General features: G+C 43.4%; 1 protein-coding gene across 3 annotated transcripts in view; it reads left to right on the plus strand.

The window, feature by feature from the left end:
- The window catches only part of ARHGAP26 (Rho GTPase activating protein 26), a 474,900-nt gene that overhangs the window by 127,362 nt on the left and 333,971 nt on the right, over positions 1-13,567 (plus strand). For all 3 annotated transcript variants that reach the window (XM_068536090.1, XM_068536092.1, XM_068536091.1), the window contains 2 exons: positions 817-918; positions 7,380-7,490. In XM_068536090.1, the coding sequence (XP_068392191.1) occupies positions 817-918; positions 7,380-7,490 (213 nt within the window). The remainder of the gene's footprint in view (positions 1-816; positions 919-7,379; positions 7,491-13,567) is intronic.

Here is a 13,567-nt window from a genome sequence, read left to right on the forward strand (position 1 = left end):
ATCACCCATTATCCCATTTTCTTAACTCAAGTATTTTCACTGAAGTATCTTCCCATCTAATGTTTGTCTGCAGGTAGACGCATTCTCTGTAGGATGCACCGAGTTTGTATCATGCTAGCCTTCCTAGTTATGTTTATTGGATGCCCCATACTTTAATTATCCCAAATTCTGTTCTTGGGCAGCAATGTTGCTTTTTTTTTTTTTTTTTTTTTTTTTGCTATTATAAATGGTGCCACAGTGAACATATTTGGGAAGATAATGTCTTCTTTGTTTTGAATTATTCCTCAGCTTAAAGACCCATATGTGATATTATTGCATCAAGGAATATTTAGGTCTACAAGTTAAGACATACTTTGTGAACACAGTTAAAGCTGGATCTACTCTTAGTCTAGACTTGTTCCACTTAAGGTGTAGATCTTCCTGTTTGGGGATTAGCTTCACAGGTAACTTCCCTTCTTCCTTTGGCTTTGAACATCCTTGTGAGTTCGAAACTAGAGATTTCTGTTTTACAACTGAAATTTTTAGAAGGTGGAATCCTGGCTCTGCCACTCTGAATATACTGGTATTTACCTCATTTCTGGCATAGTAGTGGCGCCTCTGTGATAGACCCTCAAAATGGTTGGGCTGTTGTTGATGGGTGGTTGCTTGGTTTCATGGCATTATTGGAAGAGTAGGAGCTGGGTGGTCTGCCGCTGTTCTGGGTCTGAGGGAATGACGAAGCCATGAAGATGAGCAGGAAGAGTTTGACCCAGGTTGCTTTCATTCCTGCAACATTTTAGTCTTTTTCTCCTTTCCTCTTTTTTTTTTTTTTGCCAGGAAGCCAAAAAGAAGTATGACAAGGAGACAGAGAAGTATTGTGGCATCTTAGAAAAACACTTGAATTTGTCTTCCAAAAAGAAAGAATCTCAGCTTCAGGAGGTAAGAAACTTTACTCGTGTCTGAATAAAGTGTTTAATCTTTCCATGGTGCTGTGGATGTGTTCTGGTTACTCTCTGCTGGAGCTTCATTCTGATCCCTCATTCCACACTTGCTGCCCGCATTGCCTTTGTCCCTTCCCGATGCAGCCACACTGTACGGCTGTCGCGCCTGTCCACGGCAAGGAACATGCAGTTGGTCAAGATCACCCTAATCGCCAGACTGTGCTTCTTCCTTTCAAACTGAGATCTGTTTTCCTGTTTCTCTCACCCTTGACCTTGATTCTGTAGTCTCTTGCCCTGCCTTTCGACGTCCTCCTTACATCACTGATTGGAAATGTTAGCATCTGAAACACTTTGGTCATCCTTCCATAATGTGAAATGAAAAAGAAATTATTCCAACCAGTACTTGACATTAGTCTTTTTTTTTTTAAGCAGTATTTTATTGTCTCATGTATTTTGTGCTTAGGTAACTTTGTTTCAAAAAAGTAAATTCTCTGGTCTGCCCCTGTTTTTTTTTGGATTTGCATGGGGTCTTTTTTAAGAGTAGTTCTCTTGGAAAGAGAAGTCAGATTTGCGGCCTTGGAGCTGTGACCATTTTTATTTAGTTCATGGAGATTTGCATGGCTAGGGGGTTTATGTTTTGGGGAGACAGGGCAGTTTGCTAGTGGAACTCCAAACTTGGCTACATGAATATCATCTTATTTAGCTCTTAACAATTTGCTTGAACTGTCTCAGGTGTGTGCTAAAGCGAGGCTATGGCTTCCAAGCTAGCCCTCATTCTTCAGTTTCCTTTCTTTTTGAGCAAATTCCTGGCCAGTACTTCTGTTCATATGAAGATGGTAGGGTCAGAGGTTGAAAGATGAGGATTACTCAGGAGATGGTGGAGTCCAGGATTTGTTACACACCCTCAGTTAGAAAGTGTTGTGCTCAGAACTCTTTCTTTGAAATGAGTGTTTGAATCAGTTGTTTGAGTGATGGATTAGGCTTAGCAACAGGAAGTGTTTATAGTGGGCTTTGCAGATCAGTTCTTGGCCAACCAACCAGCAGCAATTGTATTTGGGGTGAGCTGTAGGAAGTAGAAACTGCTAACCTTTCCTTGAAGATCTTTTGCTTGAGCTAGGGAGAAAGAAGCCAACGCAGGAGGAGGAGATTCTTGAAGTAGCAAAGCTGCTCGGGTAAATCTTGTCAAATGTGATTGAGAAGGTTAAGGAAATGCTGATTTTCATTGGATGAAAATTTCATTACATAAAAGGCTATTCCCAACTGTACATGGGGCTATGGGCACTAGGAGATACCCAAGGATATGTGAATTGTCCGTGATAAATACATAATTCCATTTAGGATCTGTCCTGATCGGTTATCATTCTTCTAGCATCATTTGGCATTTAGGGTTTGGAAACGATAGGGAAAGGCATTTTGGCTGCAGCTCCCAATGACCAGATCTGGCTAACTCTGTAGTTCCTAAGCAGTTAGGTGACCATGCACCGTGAGTGCAAGTATTCACAGCTGAGCGAGTATGTGATTGTTCTAGCACCTACTGGTACTGGGAGGCCTGCAGTACAGTTATCCTACCTGCACGGCTTCCCCAGAGTGAGGCTGCTTCTCCCGGTCTGCTCTCTCCACGCCTGGCTCCTGGTGAGTTGGTCTGGAATGAGTCCCACATTTTCTTTTAGGGCCATGCCAATAGCGTCTCCCCCTGAGATAGCAATATGGGGACCAGAACACTGGACTGGCAGAGATACCTTCTTTTCAAGGCTTGCTCTGCTGTGTAGTTGACTGTGTGACCTGGGACAAGTACTTGGTCTCTCTGAGCTCTAGTTCCTTTGTAAAATACTCATAAAATACCTGTCCTGCCTACTTCATGTATGAGAAGGTAAATTACAGCTGCCCATAACTGGCCTGTTCCTCCCCCTCCCCTGCTCCCAAATTGGATGGCATTCTTCCTGGCTGCCTTAGTCTGTTCAGGCTGCTATAACAGAATACCCTAGACTGGGTGGCTTATAAACAACAGAAATTTGTTTCTGACAGTTCCGGATATTGGGAAGTCCAGGATCAAGGCACTGGCATATTTGGTGTCTGGTGAGGCCTGCTTCCCGGTTCGTAGATGGCTGTCTTCTACCTGTCTCCTCACATGGCAGAAAGGGTGAGGGAGCCCCCTTGGCCTCTTTTTTAAGGACTCTATCCTCATGACCTAATCACCTCCCAAGGGCCCCACCCAAATGCTATCACACTGGGGATTAGGTTTCATCGTATGAATGTAGTGGTGAGGTGGGCAAACGTTCTGTCTGCAGCACTGTCAGTATTTATCTTAGTGGAAACTTTTTCATTATGCTTTTTTGTTACGATCCTTGTCTTTTACCCATTCACACTTCCTAAATACTTTGAAGGCAAGGAGTGGGCTGCAGGTCTTTCTTGCAAGTCCTGGTCTGTTCTCAAGCATTGCTTTTTATACCTAAGCTGAATTAAATTGAATAAAACATCTCATAATAATAACAATAATAATGATAATATTTTTACTAACAACAACAATAATAGCGGCCAATGATTATTGAATGCATATTTATGTACCAGGCGCCATGTTAAGCACTTTATGTGGAATCTGCTCAAATCCTCATAACCACCCTATGAAGTACAGATGGATTCCCTCTCTTTTACATAGGAGGAGTCTGAGGCCCAGAGATGTTAAATAGCCTGCCTATAGCTAGTCAGCAAGGATTTGAACCTTGGCTCCTGACTCTGGAGCCGTTTCCCTTAACCCAGTAAGCTCTTCTCTGTCTGTCTTGCAGGGAAGGATGTTGCTGGGCTGCCTGCCAGCCATTGTTATTCAATGCTGTCAAGCTAAGGGAATTGGAGAGCGGGAGGGACTTTGGTGATCCTCTGGTTAAACCTCTTAGAATTTCGTATGCAGGACCTGAGTTCCTTGCAGAGGTCACGTGATTTACTCAAGGTCTTGCAGCTATTTATTGATGATTTTCCTTACATTTATTAAAAGATCAACTTTTAACAATATTATGAATCACCTACTACACATTTAACGAAAGCTACTTCCTTTGATGGTCCAGAATTATTCCCTGATTGCAGGCCTGAATGCATACTTCTAAATTCTAGCCCATCCTGGACCTCTGGTGGCTGAAATGACTGGGCAACGATGTGGAGTGACACTGCCATCTAGTGGATGACTTTTTAAAAGTCAGTGTTTTCTTCAGTGGCTCAGAAGCTGGCCTCAAAGATAATAAATCATTCCTTGGACAAATTATTTATTGGACGCTTCTGTGAAAGTCTGTTCAGAAGTTGGGTTTATTGTGGGGAGTGAAATGAATGATCGAAACTTACAATCTAGGAGAATTTTTCTTTTCCAAGAAGCACGGAATAGTTGGTGGGTCTTGGACAAGCTGGTAGATTGACAGCTTCTTAAGTAACAGGGTAGGGGAACTGCCTGCCCAGGGGTTGGAATCCGGCTTCTGATTCCATCACAAGAGGAGCTGAGGATGTGGTGAATTCTATGGCCCAGATGAGAGGGGCATTGGCAGGAGCAACCTACCATTCCACTTGGGATTTCATCTTCCTTTTCCTTTGGAAATGCATTCTGTTATGCTTTTCTTCTCAGTGCTGGGCCACATAGAGATCAATTCATTTATTCCTCAAGCATCAATTGAATGTTTGCTGTGGGCCAGGCCCCGTTCCGGGATCTGGAATGGAAAAGTGAGGCAAGGTCTTTGCTGTCATCGACTTTATATTCTAGTAGGCAATACATGAAAAAAGAGAGGAATAAGTAAGAATTTCATGTAGTGATAAGGAAATAAATTGGGAGATAGGATAGAGACTCCCTGGGGTAACATATCTAAAATAATGTCAATGCAGGCTTCTCTAAAGGGTGACATTTGAATTGAGACCAGAAGGAAGAGAAAGAGCAAGCTGGGTGAAAAGCTAGGACAATGTTCTTTAAGTTGTGGGTGTGTCGTAAGATCTGAGTTACTGGATCATGACATAGAGTAGGCTAGAATAGAGTGAAAAATATGAAAGTGTGTTGCACCTAATTATAAATGTATGTTTATTGGGTCATAATGTATAAGGTATTTCTTCCTGTGCATTAAAGTTTTAAAAAATTGAATATTTATCTAGGGGAAGAGGTTTTCAGGCAGAAGGAACAGCAAGTGCAAAGACTGTATGGCAAGAAAGAGTTTGGAGTGTCGGAGGATAGCTAGGAGCCCCAGCTGGAGCTCAGTGGGAGAGGGGTAGGGAAGGAGGGCTGGGCCGGTTCCTCAGGGTCTTCAGACCACGGTAGAGGCCAGTGGAAGGTGTTGAAGGAGCTGTGAGAACAGCTGATGGAGATTTTAGGAAAGGTATTCTGGCTGCTGGGTGGAGGCTGGATTGCGGGAGCAGAGAAAGAAAGCAGGGAGGCCAGTGAGGAGAGGGTTGGAACCGCCCAGAGAAGATGTGGCTGGCTTAGGGTAAGAGCAGGGATAACAGCCCATCTGCTCAAATGTCCCTGGTGATAACACCCACTGTGCACAGAACACTTCCTGGTTTTCAAATGTTCACATCCTTTAGCTTACTTTCTCTTTGGAACAGCTCTACTCAGAGCAAGGGCAGATCATAGCATATCCAGCCTTCAGGTGTGGGGAAGAGACCCGGAGAGGATAAGTGACTGGAGCGGGTCCCACTGGCTAGAAAATGGTAGAACTGCAACTCCCACCCAGGTTGTTGCTCTCCTGGCTCTCCCACTGAGGCTGGGCTCTGCTCTTCTTCTCAGAGGACTTTGCTCCTGGCTCCTTCAGCCCTGCCTAACTTGCAGCTTTTCTGAATGACTTTTATTTCTGTTGTGTCTCACTTGGCAAGCCCAAGCAGGGAGGATGTATCGGGGGTGTGGGGGAGGTCAGGGAAATAGATGCGTCCCTAGGTGTAAGTGTGTTGGATTTGCACTGAGAAATGAAGGACTACGGGGACTTACGGGCCTTAGCCGGCAGGGGCCCAGGTGGAAGGTGTGTCAGGCACTGGTCCACCGGCTACACCTGGCAGGGGGCGTGGTGTATGCACTTTCTGAAACCTGGTCTCCAAATAAAGCTCTGTCAGTGCTCAGACATCAGCTCTCCTGCTTGGAGGCTTAGTTGATGCCCCCAGGCTTAGCCCTTCATTTTGGTTTTGTGCAGCTGTTACTTAGGGGACTGCCTTCTGCATATTAATATGGAAGTTGCCCCGCGAGGGAGTTGCTAGCAGGAGACTTGAATGGAGTCTTTTGGGTTGTTTCATGGCACCTTGTACTTTTCCAGAGTTTGTCATTTTCTTTTTATTTACATGATTATTTAATTATCTCTTTTCCTCATCATGCTGTGAACTCCATGAATGAATGAATGATTTGCCAGCTCCTTAAGATGTCAGGTTAGCAATACCATATTTGGTATAATGAAGTAAAAGGTCTGTCCCAATTTTGTTCTGCAGGAATCTTGACAAAGGAACACTGAAAGAAATACTCCTTTGGGGGCTTTGTCTTTGTAAAGTATGTTATCGAATGACATACTTCATTTCTAAAGAAAATAGTGTTTTGTTTCCTACTAGCAGGATATCCATTTTTGTTTAAAAGAATCACATTTATTCTTGTGTCACTGAAATGTGCTTTCAGTGTAATTATCTGCTTTAAAAGCGTGAGCTGACTTAGCCATGGTTGTGGAAAGGGTAAGAGCTTTATAGTGATAGTTGAGATACTTCCCAGCACAGGATCTTGCTACTCCACACATGCTCATTTTCTCCCCTGGGTTCTGGATCCCAGACCAGCAGCTTAATTGTAGCCAGCTGTGGGCCTTTACAGCCCACACACCTGCACAGAGAGGGAGGTGAGGTTCCGAGGCAGCAATGTAATTACTCTGCTTGGGGTAAACTAATAGTTCATCCTTGTCCAAAGAAAGTATGTGGGACGTGTGAAAATGTTCTTTTCTGAGGTCCCCTGCCCCCTATCAGCTTGTTTTGTTCATTTAAAAGGATGGCTCTGCATGTTTTCATTTTCTCTTTAAAAATCTGTCTTCCACGGAACCTAGGTCGGCCCTAGGGTGTGGGAAGGCAATAGAGTCTAGTGGTTTAAGAATGTGCAGGGGTCTTGGAGGCAGATCAGTCAGGACAGAAATCCCAGCTCTGCCTTGTACCAACTTTGTCAGGTTCCTTAATGTTAGCAGATTTCATTTACTTCCTGTAAATTAGGGGTAAGGATATCTTCTTTTTAGGAGCTTAATGAGGGTGAAATAACTGAAATTATAATGAGGATTGAATAAGATAATGATGTACAGTTTTATGGGCATGGTTCATGGCACAAAATTAGCGCTCGGGTAACCATGATCATTGTTCTTATTTCTGCTTCATGCTACTGGATTTGTTTTTAAAAACCATCTCCAGAGATTTTTTTGCCTGCTTGCTGAATCCTCTCCTCAGATAGTGACCTGATTTTTCTCTGAAATTCCATCTTGTTTGTAGGCAGACAGCCAAGTGGACCTGGTCCGGCAGCATTTCTATGAAGTATCCCTGGAGTATGTCTTCAAGGTGCAAGAAGTCCAAGAGAGAAAGATGTTTGAGTTCGTGGAGCCTGTAAGTAGATGCTCAAGGTTTCATTGTGTACCCAGACTTTCATCCCCACCCCTCATTCCAACTACCTAGATGATGAAGTGCTCTAAGTTGTTAATGAAGAGATTGACCAGCCCTGATGCTGTGCCTTCTGCTGGTAACAGTGCTTGGTCAACTGGCTACCCTGGGTTCATCCCAGTACAACCACGGGCATGGGTGTAGGGCATTCAGCAATGGTTCTGTCCTCTAGCTACCTTGCGTTGTGCTGGTTGGTTTCCAAGTCAAAGTAGGGGAGGGGAGGAGTTTTCATCTTGCCAAACAATAGTGATGACACCTTAACTTTCCTCCTTCCTCCCCCCACTTCTTCTCTCCCTCAAATAACCCAAATGTAGCAGTAACCCAAGGAAACCATTCTCTTTTTGCCTCCTAAGTTCAAAGCCCCTCCTTATCCCAGTCATGTATTAAAATGATGCGATATAAAGCAATTTCTCACTCTAAGTTTGTTATAACCAAGCAGCATGGAGATTGTTCTGAGTGAATCGTGATGGGATTTGGACTTGGACAGAATGTTCCAGTGGGCGTGAAGGGTTGCAATGTGGGGACACGTCTGGCTGTAGCTTAGGCCACCCCAGTGTGGTTGTGGTTTTGTGCAGATGTGGTATTGCTCTACCCCTCTGTGGCACTAGTGTTCAGAATCCATGGAAACGCCAAATGAGCATGTGGGCCTCAATTTAAAACTCTTGCAGATCTTGAATTTTTCAGCTGAATGCAGCCTCTGATCTAGACCCAAGCCTGGGGTCTCTATACAAATGAGATTACCTACTTAGATTTAAGAAAGTGATTTTCTTAAGCAAATAACAAAACTATAGGAAACTGAAAGAAAATGACCGCTCTTTTTGGTCAAGAATGTTCTGTGCCCTGTTTCTAATTTATAAACTTTGGGGATGCTTTTTAGGCACGTAGACTTGCTGGTAGTTTCAAGACTCCATTTGGCCTTGGAATTTGATGCGTCCATCTTTTACTTTGCTGGAACTATTTTGATCTTGGGAGTCTACTCCCAGCCATCTCATCTGGCAGATTCTTCAAAGCTATTAATTACCTCAGTCTTATCTGAATAATGGAAACTTTAGAGCCAGCTTCCTTTCCAGCAATGATCTCTGCCAAGATCTCAGGTCAAAATCCACATCTTTCTGCAGGGTCTGTGAGATGGGGAAAGCCATCTGTCAGAGAAAGCAAGCTTGTTGATTTCCCTGCTTGGGGCCCAGAGGTGTTAAAACCAGCCATTCAATCACAGGTTGACTAAAAAAAAGTCTCATCTCTCTCATGGCTGGAGCAGGAATTCAAATGCTGTCATGAAGAATTAGCCTTTGGCCTTTTTACTTGCTTTTACTAGAATTTCTAGAGGAAAAAAAACTGTGATTCTCATAATCTTTATGTATACTTTGGTCGATATTATTCTATAAATACCTGATTTTGATGAATTGCATTTTAATTGACCCATCCTATTTTTGAGTTGTTTTTTTTTTTGTGTCCATTTTGATGTCTCCATATAGTGAATGAGATATTGTATCTGTTAGCTTTTGCTGGCTAACAAATAACCATAAAACCTTATACAACAATAGGCGTTTATTTCTTACGCATCTGTGGGGTTCATCCAGTCTAGGCTGGGCTCAGCTGGTTGACTCTGCTCATCTTGGTGGGCTTTCCTCTCCTCCTCCCCCACCGTCTCCTCCTCCTCCCTTTCTTCCTCCTCTTTTTTTTTTTTAAAGAAATCTATAAGGATTTATCCTTCTGTTTCCTGGCATGCTATTGTAGTATATCAGTGTCTTAGGTGTTTTGAGAGGCAGTGTAGCATCATTGTCAAGGGCTCTAGAACCAGACTGCCTGCATTTAAATTCCAGCTCAGCCATTTTCCAGCTACGCATTCTGGGGGAAGTTATTTTTTGAGCCTTAGTTTTCTCCTCTGTGAAATAGGTATAATAATACCACTTATCTTATAAAGATGTTAGGAGGATTACCTGAGTTTATCCAGGTAAGATGCTTAGAATAGAGCTAACCTAAGTAACACCCAGTTATTATATAATTGCTTATTAGGACCCAGTTAGCGATTATTTTTTATACTGAAGTAGAGGAACATATCAATTTTGGCTACCCAGGGTCTCCTCAAGTGAGCAAATGAGTCAAGTGCCAGTATCAACAGGGCCTACTTGGTTTAATATAGTCTTGGTAAATCTAAAAGCATTTATTTTCTGAATAGCATAGAAAATGCTGATCACCCAGCTGCTCTGGCTGAGGAGCTCACAGTCTCCTTGGGGAAGCAGTGTCTATGGTAAAGAGCTAGCCAAGGTAGCAAGCAGTTCAGTGCCAGCATGCATAGGATGGATGTACCAGAGGGATTTAAAAAGTAGAGAACCGTTGTGGTTTGCAGATGTTTTTGAAGTCATAAAGTGAGGCACCTGGAGAGCTAATGAAAAAAAAAGGTCTGGTCTCATGTTAGAGTGAAGAGAAAGTGGTAGGGGCTTGTCCTGAGTTAAGTTAAATGAGTTGGCGGAGAGGTTGGATGTAGATGTGTGACCTTCACTTTTCTGTAGAAGTTCTTGTTTCTGAGCACGCCAGTTGACAGGCAGGTGAGTGGCTGGAGCTATGGGTAGGGAGAAGAGCGTCACACAATGAAAAAGCTACTGACCAGATCACTGGTTCTCAAAGTCTTAGAAATACAAATTCTCAGGCTCTACCCCACACCTGAAATTTGGGGGTAGGGCCCAGTCATCTATATTTTTGCAAGCCTTCCAGGCGATTCTGCTGCACATTAAAGTTTAAGCTTCTGGCCTAGATTGTACAAAAGAAGAACGTGAAGTAACAGTCGATGATATCAGCTGAAACTCTGTCATGTTCTGTGTGAGTAATAAGTGCTTTACCACATTATGTCATTCAATCCTTATATCATCTCTGAAGGTAGGTACCATTTTTTGTTTTCAGATAAAGAAATGGAAGCACATTTATTTACTTCTGCAAGGTCACACCTAGTAAATAGCAGAGCTGTAGTGGTCTGACTCTTAATCTCTATGAAACAGCATTTGACTACTCAAGGGCGGAAAGGAAACAAGCAAAAAAATCGATTGAACTAAATTGTTGGGGTGCCTGGTGTGGATGGATATTCATGTGTTGAGTTGGTTGCAGTCAAGGGAATCTTCCAGCCATTCAAGGAACCTTCATGCACATCGACTATGTTCATTTGTTTCTTAGAAAGTAACTTCAAGTGCCGGAAGTTATTGACCTTCAGAAAAAGAAACAAAATTTTAGTATGCTAAGGAAGAAAAATCAGACTTCTGGGATCTAAACCGTATATTTTTGTGTGCCCTGGAAACCTTCATTTTCTTGTTGAGGTACTAAATGTTCTGGAGATTGGGATCGCAGATAATGACATACTGGCTTCATGAAGGTGAGGCCATGTTCCGTCTGTTCCCTGGGTGTTCATAATTGAAGGTTACCTACTGCTGCAGAGAGCTCACTCTCTACTTTCGTCATGCTCCACAGCCTCTGAGTTTCGCCTCCAGAGTATTTCTTGGTGCTGTGCCTTCCGGTCCTTTCTCACGGCTTCCGCCCCATTGCAGGCGGTCATTCTTTCACTTTGGTCAGTGGCATCCTGTCCTGACCCTGTCAGCACAGTGCCTTTTCTGACACATCGGTCTGATTCTGTCCTCCTTGCTGAGCAGCCCCTGCCAGCACGCCTGTGCTAATTAAGCCCATTGCATAGATGATCTCAATCTCTACCATAATCCACTGTGGTAATAGGTTAAAGACGAGTTAAAGGGAGTTACCTGGCTTACCCAGCCCAGCTTTTCATCCCTTTACTGGCTGCCCTTCTCTTCGTCGTGTGAATGAATGGTTCTTGGTAGCTGTATTCTTCTGCTAGGGATGCTGTAACAAAGTACCACAAACTGGGTGCCTCAGAACAACAGAAATGTATTGTCTCATAGTTCTAGAGGCTAAAGGTCTGAGATCAAGGTCAGCATGGCCCTGCTCCCCCTGAAACCTGTAAGGAAAAATCCTTCCTTTCCTCTTCCTAGCTTCTGGTGGTTTCCTGGCAGTATCTGGCATTCCTTGTTTTATAGATGCATCACTTCAATTCCTCATCTTCACAAGACTATCTTCTCTCTGTGTTTGTTACTGTGTCCAAATTTCCCCCCTTTCTAAGAACACCAGTCATTTTTGATTAGGGCCTAATGGATTCATTTTAACTCGATTACCTCTGTACAGACCCTATTTTCACATAAAATCACATTCTGAAATACTGGGGTTTAGGACTTCATATCTTTTGGGTTTGGGGGAAAAAAATTCAACCCAAAACAGTAGCTCTATTCTATAAATGGAAAAAACTTAAATTTATCACGTAGTCCAGAATGATGTAACCATCACTAATAACGCAGTTACATTTTTGTTTATTATTTTTAAAAAAATCTGTGTTATCAGCTAGGAAATAGGAATAAATTTTTCCTACAGTTATTCTCAGAGGAAAACAAGGAAGGGGAAGAAGGCAAAGGAGGGTTGGGAAGGTCTTTCTCTGGCACTTCCTTTGTCATGCTGTGATTGCGGGTCTGGCTGTCCAGGGAGGAGCCTGGGTGGACGTGCTGGCTTCTCTTACCTGATAACCAGGTGAGGCTACAGCAAGCGCTTCCTCTGTGTGTGTGAGTAGAACCATTTCTTTGAGGCAGACAGATCCTTCCCTCTCGGGAGTCCTTCTATGGGCCTTGCCCAGCTCCTTGAGCAGTGGACTTTCATTTCCCCTGGGGTCATAGGTTCAAAGATTCATACAGTGTGTGGGAGGTAGGGGAGGGGACGAAAGATGCTGTGAGGGGAGAAGGAAGGAAGTGGCCCAAAGATAACAATACCTAAGGCATCATTTCCTGTAGAAAAAATGGACAATCAGCCATGATACCAGAGGAAGTGAAAACCAAAATAAACATTGGCAGCTCTCTGCCTTTAGAGTGCTTGTGTGTATACCCAGGTGGCATCTTAGCAAGCTGTTTGAGATAGTTAATTACCGTGAGTAAGAGAGGCCCTGTTGACTTTAAGTGAAGCATAAATCAGCGTTAATAGAAGGATTGACTCGAGAATCAGCTGCTTATCTTCTGCATTATTCTCCAATAGAGGGTGACTCAGTGCCCTTTAAAAGTGATGGGGCACAGCCTTCAAGGACAACAGGGAGGGAAGAGATAAGAAAGGACTGTTGTCCTTGTGAATACTGGCACTAGGTTTGGCATAAGAGCTCCTTCTTCCCCATTACTGGAGCCATTTGGAAGGAAAAGTGTGGGCCACGTTCTCAAAAATGTATTTTACATAGAGGGCTTTGCAAAGACTTTGGTCATCTTTGAAGAGAAGAGTTCAGTATTAGTCTTTGGTGACTCTCTGTGGCTTACCACCCATTCCTTAATTTAGGTGAAGGATGTATATATGGTGCCTCTAGATGTTTTTTTAGCCAGAGGACCCAGCAGTACCTGTTCCCTCTCCTCCTGTGAGGATCTAAGGGAACAGACGCTCCAGGGACAATGGCAGCAGGAAGTCAAGGGATCATATTGTTAAAGGTGGGGTTTTGCCTGACTTCCAGTGCAGAGCTCTTTGATAAAGTGGGCTGGGCATGTGGCTTTGTTTGAAGACAGGTCAGTATATACCCTGGTGCTTACCGTTCCTGCCACAAGCAAGGTGTGAGAGTTTCCTTTACTCTCATTATTAGGGCTGCTTCTCAAAAAAGGAGAGTAGGTGAAACAAAGTGAGATTGTGTTTAATAAGTAAAGGTATGTTCATTTAAGGACTAGAAGATTAAACACAACAATATAAAGTGATGCAGCTGTGTCTTGGTGTAACACGTATTTGAGGCAGGTCAGAGGGGACAACTCAGACAGTGTGGGTCGGCACTGAGAAGTTCAAGTTAGAATGGGGCTGGTCCCCAAATGTGGTAGAACTGAGCTTGTGATGGAGGTGAGGTTCTGGTTCTTCTGAACCTTGTTCAGGCTTTAACTATAATCCTGTCTTCAGGTTGAGATTTGGGACCGAGGCAGGATATGTAGAGCTTGGGAAGGGGCCAGGGAAGCATAACAGCA

The sequence above is a fragment of the Eschrichtius robustus genome, chromosome 2 (assembly GCF_028021215.1).
Source record: "Eschrichtius robustus isolate mEscRob2 chromosome 2, mEscRob2.pri, whole genome shotgun sequence".
NCBI classification, from domain to species: domain Eukaryota; kingdom Metazoa; phylum Chordata; class Mammalia; order Artiodactyla; family Eschrichtiidae; genus Eschrichtius; species Eschrichtius robustus.